Source organism: Salvelinus namaycush, chromosome 25 (assembly GCF_016432855.1).
Source record: "Salvelinus namaycush isolate Seneca chromosome 25, SaNama_1.0, whole genome shotgun sequence".
Taxonomy (NCBI): Eukaryota; Metazoa; Chordata; class Actinopteri; order Salmoniformes; family Salmonidae; genus Salvelinus; species Salvelinus namaycush.
This window is the reverse complement of record NC_052331.1, coordinates 34,633,040-34,648,286: the sequence shown is the minus strand read 5'-3', so window position 1 is coordinate 34,648,286 and position 15,247 is coordinate 34,633,040. Positions and strand designations below refer to the sequence as shown.

Genomic DNA, 15,247 nt, shown 5'->3' with positions numbered 1-15,247 from the left:
AACCAGTGTGGCTGCTGGGATAGGCTCTTCTATTTGAGTTATTTAGCTATTCCTCCCTCTGCATGTTATGTCTGCTTCATGGTACTAACTCATTCACACTGCACGCCTGTAACACATGTTTATTTTGGTTGATAACTTTAGTTGAATCTGCCTTGCAAAGCTCGCATGGTATATAATGCACAATCCTTCGCATAACACCTGTTCATATCCTATTGATTCTGTTTGACCAAAGCTAATTGGCGCTGGCGTAATGCAGGTTCTCTGGACCCCCCGCAAGGTCGGAATACCCCCCCCCCTTAAAAAAAGACAAACGAATGCGTCAGCCAGACAGCCACTCAAAAAGTATAGACTACCGATCTCTGCTCATGGTGCTGAAATCGAAACACGTTGATGTGAATCGATTATAGACTTTCTGTGGTGCCAGGGCATGTAGCCTATAGCTTTGCTTTAGCTAATGGATAAATGTTTATTAGGCCTAATTGATTGTCATTTTCTCATGTTAAGTCAAACATTTCACTAAGCTATACACGGTGTCACAAGGCTGCCATTTAGACTGCTGGCTGGCAGCAATAATGTCATTATTTGTTCAGTAATTCAAGTTGGAAATTCAAACATTGCAGATTATGAAATACATGTTCGATACAACAGAATACTAATAAGAAACCAATTGATTTAAAAATAATTATACAACTGTCCTGTATAGCTCACCTGAACCTGCATGACATGAGCCGTCCTCATGCTTTCTCCCAGCTTGGATAGAAAGTTGTGTGTAAAACCAGTCTAATGCCAAATAATAGTCAGCACACCCTCAACACACCAGCTTACGTTGTTCCATTATGCAGTGTAGCCTACTATGTATAGCGATATACAGTATTTATCTGCTATTTAGCTGCTATTTATAAACTCTTTATAAAAAATGACACATCAAATAGCCTAAACATTTTGGAAAAACGTAGTCTGCTTGAGGATACATTTAACCACTATTGTTTTGTCTGGCTAATAGCCAACACAAATGGTCTGCAATCAAGTGAAATGAAATCCAATTTGAGAGAATCCCCTGGTCTTCTGAAGTCCTCCTTGCTGCTTCTCTCTCTGTCTCTTTTCCTCTTTTCTTAGAAAAAAGTATCTATGTCTGTGCTGGCAGCTTCTTTTTCTCTACGTAGAGGCCTCTAGTAGCTACAGTATGAGCCTGGCCTCTAGTAGCTACAGTATGAGCCTGGCCTCTAGTAGCTACAGTATGAGCCTGGCCTCTAGTAGCTACAGTATGAGCCTGGCCTCTAGTAGCTACAGTATGAGCCTGGCCTCTAGTAGCTACAGTATGAGCCTGGCCTCTAGTAGCTACAGTATGAGCCTGGCCTCTAGTAGCTACAGTATGAGCCTGGCCTCTAGTAGCTACAGTATGAGCCTGGCCTCTAGTAGCTACAGTATGAGCCTGGCCTCTAGTAGCTACAGTATGAGCCTGGCCTCTAGTAGCTACAGTATGAGCCTGGCCTCTAGTAGCTACAGTATGAGCCTGGCCTCTAGTAGCTACAGTATGAGCCTGGCCTCTAGTAGCTACAGTATGAGCCTGGCCTCTAGTAGCTACAGTATGAGCCTGGCCTCTAGTAGCTACAGTATGAGCCTGGCCTCTAGTAGCTACAGTATGAGCCTGGCCTCTAGTAGCTACAGTATGAGCCTGGCCTCTAGTAGCTACAGTATGAGCCTGGCCTCTAGTAGCTACAGTATGAGCCTGGCCTCTAGTAGCTACAGTATGAGCCTGGCCTCTAGTAGCTACAGTATGAGCCTGGCCTCTAGTAGCTACAGTATGAGCCTGGCCTCTAGTAGCTACAGTATGAGCCTGGCCTCTAGTAGCTACAGTATGAGCCTGGCCTCTAGTAGCTACAGTATGAGCCTGGCCTCTAGTAGCTACAGTATGATGCTGGCCTCTAGTAGCTACAGTATGAGCCTGGCCTCTAGTAGCTACAGTATGAGCCTGGCCTCTAGTAGCTACAGTATGAGCCTGGCCTCTAGTAGCTACAGTATGAGCCTGGCCTCTAGTAGCTACAGTATGAGCCTGGCCTCTAGTAGCTACAGTATGAGCCTGGCCTTTAGTAGCTACAGTATGAGCCTGGCCTTTAGTAGCTACAGTATGAGCCTGGCCTCTAGTAGCTACAGTATGATGCTGGACTCTAGAAGCTACAGTATGATGCTGGACTCTAGAAGCTACAGTATGATGCTGGACTCTAGAAGCTACAGTATGATGCTGGACTCTAGAAGCTACAGTATGATGCTGGACTCTAGAAGCTACAGTTTGAGACTGGCCTCTAGTAGCTACAGTATGAGACTGGCCTCTAGTAGCTACAGTATGAGACTGGCCTCTAGTAGCTACAGTATGAGACTGGCCTCTAGTAGCTACAGTATGAGACTGGCCTCTAGTAGCTACGGTATATGACTGGCCTCTAGTATATGACTGCCATCAGTCAGGATGTGGCCCAGAAGTTAATTGACAGCATGCCAGAGCGGATTGCGGAGGTCTTGAAAAAGAAGAGTCAACACTTCAAATATTGACTCTTTGCATCAACTTCATGTAATTGTCAATAAAAGCCTTTGACACTTATGAAATGCTTGTAATTATACTTCAGTATTCCATAGTAACATCTGACAAAAATATCTAAAACACTGAAGCAGCAAACTTTGTGGAAATTAATATTTGTGTCATTCTCAAAACTTTTGGCCACGACTGTATACTTGTAGTGGTGTCTTTGTCTGAATTACAGCTGTGTCGACCCTTTGGAAAGAATTCAACTTGGTTAAAGCTGCTCTAGTGTCCGTGTGTTATTTACTCTGAAAAAGAAGAACCTAACAGTACCCATGCTGGAATGACATCAGGCCCACACACTTTACGTGGGCTCAGTCTGGTCAGAGCTTGCTTTATCTGACCAATACTGCACAGCTCAACCTGCCTTGTAGGCATGGGCATGGGGAAGATGGCAAGAGGTGTGGTGCTTGTCCATGCTTCAGCAAAAAAAGACATAAAAAACATCAGCCACGTCGTTGTCTTCAGTTCCCTCCACCTGTATTCTCCCTCCTGATGTTTTCTTTCGTCTCCAGTCCTTTGTTAATGAAGTCCCATCATTCCTTAGGGCTTTTCTTCTTTAGGTTCTGGATTTCAGTTTTGTAGTAGTTTGTCTTTGCTTCTTTGATAAACGTTTGCACTTGTGTTTCTGTATTTTCTCCATTTCAATGTTTTACCCCATCTGTTGAAAATCATCTGTCATTTCCTGATGGCGGTCTTTATTTTCTCAGTCATCCAGGGCTTGTCCAGTGTTGTTTTCTTATTGGCGTACATACATCAAGTGCAGTTTGAATGCAGGAGTTGAACCTCTCCACCTTTGCATCAATGCTCTCAGCCTCATATACGGCAGACCAGTCAGTACTGGCCATACATCGTGCCAAGGTCTCCTTTCTGTTCTGGGTTACCAGACGTCCTTTTCCCCCGCTGCACCTCGCTTCTCCCTCCTGATGTTGTGTTTGGGGAGAACATTAGACATTTGTGATCACTGGATCCGAGAGGAGCAAGTACAGTGGGGGTGTTGTAGTGATTCTTCATCTTGGTAATGATCAGATCTACGATGGAGTCCCCTCTGGTCTTGTCTTTGACCAATTGTTCCATGTCTGGATGGGAGTTTGTCAGCATCTTGATGGGCAGGTGATTAAAGTCTCCACACAGGATGAGCTTTGGGGATAGGAAATCCTGATCACATGGACAGTGTTGATGAGATAATCCACAGTATTCTGCTGAAGTGTTTTCTCATTTGCCCATAGTGGATGGTAGAGTACTAACACTACCAGAGTTGAGACTGAGCTGGGGAGTCGTTTAGGGCGGAGCTGAAGCCACATACACTCAAACTCCTCTTTCTCTAGGTCAGTTCTTCTCTTTGCCTGCATACTGTGGTTCACATGCGTAGTCACGCCCTCCTCTCATCCCCTCTCTTGACCTGTCTTTCTGAACAGCTGATAGTCTTGTATGAAAAGAGATTCATCTGGGATATTTTCATTTTGTCCAAAGTTTCAGTGACACATCCAATATCTGCATTTACTAATTGAAGAAGCAGTTCAAATTCATCCACTTTGTTTATCAATGATCTTGAATTACAAACAAGCACATTCGGAGTCTCTGGGGCATTTCTGGATGTATTTGTGACATCACAAAATTCAGTTAAAACTCTGCATTCACGTGAGCAATTGTGTTTTTGATGTATTTTAGGTGACCTTCTATTGCCAGTATTTTCCTCCGTCTGCCCTTACCAGCTGTAGTCCCTGTCACCCGGCTTCTTGCGCGCATTATCCCCAAGCACTGAAGTTTGTCTGGATATGCGGTGCCAGTGGAGGTTTTTTGTAAATCCGTTAGAAGATGTGATGAGTATTCCACAACGTTTGTACAGTCCATCGTTGTCAAAGCCGTGCTTGATCCATTAAAAGAGCAGGGAAAAGTACGCAGTGTGACACAACAACAACAACAAACATTTCAAACGTTGTAACACATGTTCCTCTCGAGAGGCTGCCTGGAAGCGTCAATGACAACAGCTCCGAATCTTAAGTATAATCTGTTTGCATCTGCCAATGTATTGGCTGTCCGGTATGCAGACGACCTGTCTCCAGAGCTTCCTATACAGTTAATCTCTTTCCGGAACGTGTTGAGGCCGGATATGAAGGAGAATGAGAGGCTCAATTTAAAGATGTTACAGAACTGCTGTATTTGAAGCACCACTCCCTTCTGCCCAGTTTCCCTGATGTTACTACGGCAATCAAGCTGTTTTTAACCATCCCTGTAACTGTCGCTTCTGCAGATAGTTTGTTTTCTAAACTAAAACTCATAAAGAACTTCCTAAGAAGCATTAGGCTCTCGGTCTGATTTGAGCTTTAAAACACCTGAGTAAGCTCCACTCATTGTACTGGCACCATCATAGCCTTGACCACTGCATTTGTTCACCAATATCTCTTTACTTTACAATCAGTTCAATTCTTTATTTTTTAAGGCCTGAGGCACTTTGATCAGTCACGTTCTTGAAGCCCAAGAAACAAATACTTAGCTTCCTAGTACATATGGAAATTAAAAAGGTTTATGAATTACTTTTTGGAGATTTACTGTCAAAATGCTTAATTAAATGTAAAAAATAAATAAAAAAGGCTGATTTAAAAGGCGCTTGGGCCCCCATAGCTGTCTTGACAAGCTGAGGTGATGTAACCTACCAGGTGCTGTGTTGTATTGACAAGCTGAGGTGATGTAACCTACCAGGTGTTATGTTGTATTGACAAGCTGAGGTAATGTAACCTACCAGGTGCTGTGTTGTATTGACAAGCTGAGGTAATGTAACCTACCAGGTGTTATGTTGTATTGACAAGCTGAGGTGATGTAACCTACCAGGTGCTGTGTTGTATTGACAAGCTGAGGTAATGTAACCTACCAGGTGCTGTGTTGTATTGACAAGCTGAGGTGATGTAACCTACCAGGTGCTATGTTGTATTGACAAGCTGAGGTAATGTAACCTACCAGGTGCTATGTTGTATTGACAAGCTGAGTGTAACGGGTGTCTAGATCTTCCTCCTCCTCAGACGAGGAGAGGAGAGAAGGATCGGAGGACCAAAATGCAGCGGGTTGTGAATACATGATTTGATTTGAAAGACTAAGACAAACACGAAAAACACTTGGAAAATTACAAAATAACAAAACCGATGTAGACTGACCTGAACGTAAGAACTTACATGTAACACGAAGAACGCACGAACCGGGAAAACAGACTACACAAAAACCATACGAACAAACATACCGAAAACAGTCCCGTGTGGCGCAACATACACAGACACGGAAGACAATCACCCACAAACAAACAGTGAGAACAACCTACCTTAATATGACTCTCAATCAGAGGAAACGTCAAACACCTGCCTCTAATTGAGAGCCATACCAGGCAACCCAAAACCAACATAGAAACAGAAAACATAGACTGCCCACCCAAAACTCACGCCCTGACCAATAAACACATACCAAACAACAGAAACAGGTCAGGAACGTGACAGAACCCCCCCCTCAAGGTGCGAACTCCGGGCGCACCCCTACAACTCAAGGGGAGGGTCTGGGTGGGCATCTGTCCGCGGTGGCGGCTCCGGCGGTGGACGAGGACACCACTCCACCACTGTCTTTGTCCCCCTCCTTAGCGTCCTTTGAGTGGCGACCCTCGCCCCCGACCATGGTCCAGGAACCTTCACTAAGGCCCCTCCTACGTAGAGGAGACAGCTCAGGACAGAGAGGTAGCTCAGGACAGAGAGGTAGCTCAGGACAGAGAGGTAGATCCGGACAGAGAGGTAGATCCGGACAGAGAGGTAGATCCGGACAGAGAGGTAGATCCGGACAGAGGGACAACTCTGTACTAATGGCAGCTCCGGACTGAGTGGCAGCTCCGGACTGGGTGGCAGCTCCGGACTGGGTGGCAGCTCCGGACTGGGTGGCAGCTCCGGACTGAGTGGCAGCTCATGACTGGAGGGCAGCTCATGACTGGAGGGCAGCTCATGACTGGAGGGCAGCTCATGACTGTAGGGCAGCTCATGACTGTAGGGCAGCTCATGACTGAAGGGCAGCTCATGACTGAAGGGCAGCTCATGACTGTCTGACGGCTCTGGCAGATCCTGTCTGGTTGGCGGCTCTGGCAGATCCTGTCTGGTTGGCGGCTCTGGCAGATCCTGTCTGGTTGGCGGCTCTGGCAGATCCTGTCTGGTTGGCGGCTCTGGCAGATCCTGTCTGGTTGGCGGCTCTGGCAGATCCTGTCTGGTTGGCGGCTCTGGCAGATCCTGACTGACGAATGGCTCTAGCGGCTCCTGACTGACTAACGGCTCTGACGGCTCGGGACAGACGGGCGGCTCTAACGGCTCGGGACAGACGGATGGCTCTAACGGCGCTGGGGAGACGGATGGCTCAGACGGCGCTGGGGAGACGGATGGCTCAGACGGCGCTGGGGAGACGGATGGCTCAGACGGCGCTGGGGAGACGGATGGCTCAGACGGCGCTGGGGAGACGGATGGCTCAGACGGCGCTGGGGAGACGGATGGCTCAGACGGCGCTGGGGAGACGGATGGCTCAGACGGCGCTGGGGAGACGGATGGCTCAGACGGCGCTGGGGAGACGGATGGCTCAGACGGCGCTGGGGAGACGGATGGCTCAGACGGCGCTGCGGAGACGGATGGCTCAGACGGCGCTGCGGAGACGGATGGCTCAGACGGCGCTGCGGAGACGGATGGCTCAGACGGCGCTGCGGAGACGGATGGCTCAGACGGCGCTGCGGAGACGGATGGCTCAGACGGCGCTGCGGAGACGGATGGCTCAGACGGCGCTGCGGAGACGGATGGCTCAGATGGCGCTGCGGAGACGGATGGCTCTGGCTGCTCCTGTCTGGCGGAAGGCTCTAGCGGCTCCTGTCTGGCGGAAGGCTCTGTAGGCTCATGGCAGACGGGCGGCTTTGCAGGCTCAATACAGACGGGCAGTTCATGCGGCGCTTGGCAGACGGACAGTTCAGGCGCCGTTGGGCAGACGGCAGACTCTGGCCGGCTGAGACGCACTGTAGGCCTGGTACGTGGTGCCGGAACTGGAGGCACCGGACTAAGGACACGCACCTTCAGGCTAGTGCGGGGAGCAGGGACAGGGCACACTGGATTCTCAAAACGCACTATGGACATGGTGCGTGGTACCGGCACTGGTGGTACCGGGCTAAGGGCACGCACCTCAGGGCGAGTGCGGGGAGAAGGAACAGTGCGTACAGGGCTCTGGAGACGCACAGGTGGCTTAGTGCGTGGTGCCGGAACTGGAGGCACTGGGCTGGAGACACGCACCATAGGGAGAGTGCGTGGAGTAGGCACTGGTGGTACTGGGCTGGGGCGGGGAGGTGGCGCCGGAAATACCGGACCGTGCAGGCGTACTGGCTCCCTTGAGCATTGAGCCTGCCCAACCTTACCTGGTTGAATGCTCCCCGTTGCCCGACCAGTGCGGGGAGGTGGAATAACCCGCACCGGGCTATGTAGGCGAACCGGGGACACCATGCGTAAGGCTGGTGCCATGTAAGCCGGCCCGAGGAGACGTACTGGTGGCCAGATATGTAGGGCTGGCTTCATGACATTTGGCTCAATGCCCAATCTAGCCCTACCAGTGCGGGGAGGTGGAATAACCCGCACCGGGCTATGAACACGTACAGGAGACACCGTGCGCTCTACTGCGTAACACGGTGTCTGCCCGTACTCCCGCTCTCCACGGTTAGCCTGGGAAGTGGGCGCAGGTCTCCTACCTGCCCTCGGCCCACTACCTCTTAGCCCCCCCCCCCCAAGAAATTTTTGGGTAGTACTCACGGGCTTTTCGGGCTTCCGTGCTAGACGCGTCCCCTCATAACGCCGGTTCCTCTCTCCGGTTTCCTCCGCTCTCCGAGCTGCCTCCAGCTGTTCCCATGGGAGGTGATCCTTACCAGCCAGAATCTCCTCCCATGTGTAGCAACCCTTTCCGTCCAAAATATCCTCCCATGTCCATTCCTCCTTCTTGCGCTGTCGTTGCTGTCCGTTAACCCGCTGCTTGATCTTTTGTTGGTGGGTGATTCTGTAACGGGTGTCTAGATCTTCCTCCTCCTCAGACGAGGAGAGGAGAGAAGGATCGGAGGACCAAAATGCAGCGGGTTGTGAATACATAATGATTTATTTGAAAGACTAAGACAAACACGAAAAACACTTGGAAAATTACAAAATAACAAAACCGATGTAGACTGACCTGAACGTAAGAACTTACATGTAACACGAAGAACGCACGAACCGGGAAAACAGACTACACAAAAACCATACGAACAAACATACCGAAAACAGTCCCGTGTGGCGCAACATACACAGACACGGAAGACAATCACCCACAAACAAACAGTGAGAACAACCTACCTTAATATGACTCTCAATCAGAGGAAACGTCAAACACCTGCCTCTAATTGAGAGCCATACCAGGCAACCCAAAACCAACATAGAAACAGAAAACATAGACTGCCCACCCAAAACTCACGCCCTGACCAATAAACACATACCAAACAACAGAAACAGGTCAGGAACGTGACACTGAGGTAATGTAACCTACCAGGTGCTATGTTGTATTGACAAGCTGAGGTAATGTAACCTACCAGGTGCTGTGTTGTATTGACAAGCTGAGGTAATGTTACCTACCAGGTGTTATGTTGTATTGACAAACTGAGGTAATGTAACCTACCAGGTGCTGTGTTGTATTGACAAGCTGAGGTAATGTAACCTACCAGGTGCTGTGTTGTATTGACAAGCTGAGGTAATGTAACCTACCAGGCGTTATGTTGTATTGACAAACTGAGGTAATGTAACCTACCAGGTGCTGTGTTGTATTGACAAGCTGAGGTAATGTAACCTACCAGGTGCTGTGTTGTATTGACAAGCTGAGGTAATGTAACCTACCAGGTGTTATGTTGTCTTGACAAGCTGAGGTAATGTAACCTACCAGGTACTATGTTGTATTGACAAGCTGAGGTAATGTAACCTACCAGGTGTTATGTTGTATTGACAAGCTGAGGTAATGTAACCTACCAGGTGTTATGTTGTATTGACAAGCTGAGGTAATGTAACCTACCAGGTGCTATGTTGTATTGATAAGCTGAGGTAATGTAACCTACCAGGTGCTATGTTGTATTGATAAGCTGAGGTAATGTAACCTACCAGGTGCTATGTTGTATTGCTGCATTACTATACGTAGGCTTTATTGCACAGTGTTGAAGTAGAGGGGTGTTACATTCTTTTCGGTTCTATTTGCCTGATTTGTCACTCACTCTCTGACCAGGTCTGTTCTCTCTTCCTTTTTGCTGGTCTCAGAGACGCAGCCCGGTAAGTCGCCACCTGGTGGCTCATTTTAAAAGTGTCTGCACCCTAAGCACTTGCAAGGAAATACATAAATTATTAATATTATTGTTTGGAGGGCTGTTCATTTAGTTCTTTATACACCCAAACACTCTATTTCATTTCAGTGCCTATGACATTTACTGATGGCCTCTCAAAATATTGTATTTTTCTAGTTTCTATATATACTTACAGTTTCACTCTATTCTTTCACATTAGCAATTGTACAGGGAGACTAATCCAGGACCTATACTGTAATTATTGGTTGAACTGTTTACATTCATGTTTTGTATGTAATGGTTACGATTCCTTTTTACTGGTATACTGAAAAGTACTTTGTTTTTGTTGCAGGGCTCGATAAAGAGACACCTGTCTTGTAAGTACATTGTTTGTGGATGTAGTGTAATGCTATTTGTAATTTGTTTTACAGTCTGTCAGTGTAAACTGCGTACATGTACAGTATCTTGTCATAGTTCTACACCATCAGTTAAGTTAGTTGTTTGAGGTTGTGATCCATACTGTAGTTTCAATAGTTTGAGTTAAGATGCACATTCAGTGGCTGTCAGTATATATAATATATTATATTATGAAATATAATCTAATATCACTGGTTGTTCTTTCCAGGTGAGGAGATCGCCAGACCCAGACGCTCCACCCCTACACCAAGCCCCGCACCCGAGACACAAAGGTCAAAACTCTGCTAATGCTAACAGGCTAGCATATTTTCTATGTACTGTATTGATATAATGTGTTGGGTCTGCTAAATGTTCTGTTTGGGGGGGAAAATTCAGCTTTTATATTCAATTCAATTACAAAGTATAAGTACATATCTTGACTTTACCATCTCTTGCAGTGAGAGAGTATCCCAGAATCGTAGAGGATCCCCAGCTTTCTTCGGGCCTCCTCCTGAGACGACCTATGAGACACACAGATACGATAGTAACAGAAATGATGGTAACTCTCACAAGAATAGTCTTTCTGACAGCATGTGTGTGTTGCATGGGTCTTAGCTATGTGGTTAGTACAGTCAGTGTTGGTTGGTTGGTCCTAATCACAGTAATACTATCTGTAGCTGTATTATCATCCGTTCTTGACTTGGACTGAAATAGGTGTTTAAATACCCCATAATGACAAAGTGAAAACATGTTTTTAAATTTATTGAAAATGAAATACAGAAATATATAATTTACATAAATATTCACACACCTGAGTCAATACATGTTAGAATCATCTTTGGCAGCGATTACAGCTTTCTGGTTAAGTCTCTAAGAGCTTTCCACACCTGGATTGTACAATATTTGCACATTTATTATTTTCTAAATTCTTCCAGCTCTGTTAAATTGATTGTTGATCATTGCTAGACAACCATTTTCAAGTTAGTTTTAACAGTGGTCAAGTAGGCTACTATGGGTATTTGATCATAATGTAGACCTACCAGAGTGGCCTGCCATCAAAAACAATGGAGAAAATGCATCCCATAACATTTTAGCATGGAAATAGCTGTTCTATCATTCAGCCTACAGTAGCAGCTAATGTGTGCTTTTGGGGGAAAAAACATGCAGGGCTTGACATTAACCTGTTTATCCACTTGTCCTTCCGACAATGAGGTGACTGAAAATGTTGTTGTGTTTGATGCAAGAAACCACTTTACAAAATATAATGATTTCTTATTCTCATACCATTATTACAGAGAATCAGACAAATTATGCTGCCCTCTGCCTATTGACTACTTAAAACATCTTATGGCTGAGATCCCGTTAACAGGATCGACTTGACAACAGCCAGTGAAAGTGCAGGGCGCCAAATTCAAACAACAGAAATCTCATAATTAAAATTCCTCAAACATACACCATTTTAAAGATAAACTTGTTGTAAATCCAGCCACAGTCCCCAATTTCAAAAAGGCTTTACGACGAAAGCACACCAAACGATTATGTTAGGTCAGTACCTAGTCACAGAAAAACACAGCCATTTTTCCAGCCAAAGAGAGGATTCACAAAAAGCAGAAATATAGATAAAATGAATCACTAACCTTTGATGATCTTCATCAGATGACACTCATAGGACTTCATGTTACACAATACATGTATGTTTTGTTCGGTAAAGTTCATATTTATATCCAAAAATCTGAGTTTACTACATTGGCGCCTTACGTTCAGAAGTTCCAAAACATCCTTTGATGTTGCAGAGAGCCACATCAATATACAGGAATAGCAGTGGTGGGCCGTCAGGGCCAGCAAGGCCTTCTCTGCTGGCCTAAACATCATCAGAATATATATATTTTTTAAATATATTTTCCCACAAATATGTATTAAATTATTCCCCAGAGTAAGAGTTATACTCTTCATTTCATAGCTTTCCTCTTGGTTGCACTGCTTCCAGCCCCAGGTTGAGATTTGGAGGGCTGGTCTTTATGTTAGATCTTTTATCCAATCATATTCAGCCATCATGTGTTGCCAGGGGTCTAAAATCTGCCCTCAGGCCTTCAGAATCAACAGTGCGGGCGCTTGTAGCTTAAAACCTCTTGAGCCTATGGGGGGTGCTATTTCGATCTTGGAAAAATTGGTCCCCAAATTAAACTGCCTCGTACTCAATTCTTGCTCGTACAATATGCATATTATTATTACTATTGGATAGAAAACACTCTCTAGTTTCTAAAACCGTTTGAATTATGTCTCTGAGTGAAACAGAACTCATTCTGCAGCACTTTTCCTGCCAGGGAGTGAGATTTCAGAAATCTCGGCCTCTGTTCCCAGGTCAGTTTATAAGTCCCTGTGAACGCTGTGGGGCTACAAACACTGCATATGCCTTCCTCTAGATGTCAGTAAGTGGTGACAATTTGAATGGAGTCGATTGCGCAATCTGGGACCTTATATTAGACCCTGGAGCGGAAGTACCTTTCTTTTCAGCCGTGCGCTCGACGCAGAGTGGACGTCGGACTGGCCTCCTTCCAAGCTTTGGTTTAGCCAGTTCTATATCCCCGGTCATGTTTTTATTCGTTATAGGTGTTAAAGACATCATAAGGTAGTTAATTTAAACCGACTTATAGCAATTTATATCAGTTTATTGCGATTTTCTGGCATTTCTTTGTGACGCACTTTCAAGAGTTGGACACTTTTCCGGTACATGCCGAACGTTAGTGGCCATTTCGACAGGACAAGAGGACATCTTTCGACCAAAAGACGATGGTTCTGGAGAAAGGACACCTTGCCCAAGATTCTGATGGAAGCTCAGCTAATAGTAAGAACTATTTATGCTGATAAATCGTTGTTCTGTTGAAAAATGTTAAATGCATAAGCCGCCATTAATTTTTGGGTAGCTTCGCTTTAGCGCACCCTGTATTGCGCAGTAAGGTTAATTTTAAAAATGTAATTCAGCGATTGCATTAAGAACTAATTTGTCTTTCAATTGCTGTCCAACCTGTATTTTTTTAGTCAAGTTTATGAATAGTTTTCGATAAAAATAGGTGTCTTTCCAAGATGGCGCCGGACAGATTGCTTGAGTAGTTGGAAACTATTTTCATTTTATAAGCACGATTTGTGCCGCTAAATATGCACATTTTCGAACAAACTCTATATGTATTGTGTAATATGATGTTACAGGACTGTCATCTGAAGAATTCTGAGAAGGTTAGTGAACAAATTAATATATTTTGGTGGTGATAACGTTATCGCTCTTTTTGCCTTGAATCAATGCTGGGGTAATGTTTGCACATGTGGTATGCTAATATAACGATATATTGTGTTTTCGCTGTAAAACACTTAAAAAATCTGAAATATTGTCTGGATTCACAAGATCTGTGTCTTTCAATTGCTGTACGCTGTGTATTTTTAAGAAATGTTTTATGATGAGTAATTAGGTAATACACGTTGCTCTCTGTAGTTATTCTAGTCGAGTTGTGATGGTGGCTGCAATGGTAAACTATGATTTATACCTGAAATATGCACATTTTTCTAACAAAACATATGCTATACAATAAATATGTTATCAGACTGTCATCTGATGAAGTTTTTTCTTGGTTAGTGGCTATTTATATCTTTATTTGGTCGAATTGGTGATAGCTACTGATGGAGTGAAAAAATGGTGGAGTAAGAAAAATTGTGTCTTTTGCTAACGTGGTTAGCTAATAGATTTACATATTGTGTCTTCCCTGTAAAACATTTTAAAAATCAGAAATGGTGGCTAGATTCACAAGAAGTGTATCTTTCATCTGGTGTCTTGGACTTGTGATTTAATGATATTTAGATGCTAGTATTTACTTGTGACGCTATGCTAGGCTATGCTAGTCAGCTTTTTTACTGGTGGGGGTGCTCCCGGATCCGGGTTTGGGAGGAACTAGAAGTTAAAGTGAATGGAAATGAAAATTTAGTGTCAACCAATCAGCTTTAGAGTTGGCTATTGTACGCCTGCTGGCTGGCTCCAGTGTTACACAGGAGCCAGCTAGCAGGCGTAGTGCGTGCACGTCTTTTGATTGGATTACCAATATTGAGAAGCAGGTCCTATGGGCAGGTCTATGCAGATCCTCAGAACTAGGAAACTGAATTTGATCAACGAATTAATTTGCGTACGACTAAGCTGTTTTTTCAACCCACAATGGCGGAAGGAGAAGATATCGATTTGGTCGAGGATATAATTATAACGCCATTCTCAAGACGAACTTTTCAAGAAAAGTTAGACATTGTAAGGAGAGGTCGCCCGACGCCACAAAGCCTGTCACAGGCGGGAAAGGGGTTCGTTCGCCACTTTCAAAGTTCCAACTACGAGCGCTATCAATGGCTCACAGGCTCCGAGAAGCACTGCAAACTGTACTGCTGGGAATGCCTATTATTTGCAAGTGATCGATTTGGTGTTTGGAGCCACACTGGCTTTGCAAACTTGAGTTGTCTAACCAAGGCAGCAACGAGACACCAAAGTACGGCTGGGCACTTACAAGCAATGGTGCTTTTGAAAACTTTTGGGGACACCTGAGTGGATCTACAGCTCAATGAACAATCGCGCAGGGCAACGGAGCTGCACAATGAAAAGGTGAAGAAAAATAGGGAAATATTGAAAAGACTCATTGATTGTGTCATGTTTTTGGGTAAACAGGAACTTTCTTTTAGGGGACACGATGAAAGTGCTGACTCCACAAACAAAGGGAACTACGTGGAGCTTCTTTCTTTTCTTTCTGAAAGCAACACAGATTTACAATACCATCTGTCCACTAACAAAGTGTTCATTGGGACGTCAGGCAAAATACAAAATTACCTAATTTATGCTATTGTTGAAGTGATGGGAGAAGAGATCAAAATGGAGATTAAAAAAGCTCCCTTTGTTGCTGTTATGGTGGACGAGA

At 45.1% G+C, this 15,247-nt stretch overlaps 1 protein-coding gene across 1 annotated transcript in view; it reads left to right on the top strand.

Moving 5' to 3' along the window:
- LOC120019914 (SH3-containing GRB2-like protein 3-interacting protein 1) overlaps positions 1 to 15,247 on the top strand; it is a 74,381-nt gene that overhangs the window by 30,808 nt on the left and 28,326 nt on the right. Inside the window, exons 7-9 of the mRNA XM_038963323.1 lie at positions 10,264 to 10,288; positions 10,537 to 10,600; positions 10,766 to 10,866. Coding sequence (XP_038819251.1) covers positions 10,264 to 10,288; positions 10,537 to 10,600; positions 10,766 to 10,866 — 190 coding nt within the window. The remainder of the gene's footprint in view (positions 1 to 10,263; positions 10,289 to 10,536; positions 10,601 to 10,765; positions 10,867 to 15,247) is intronic.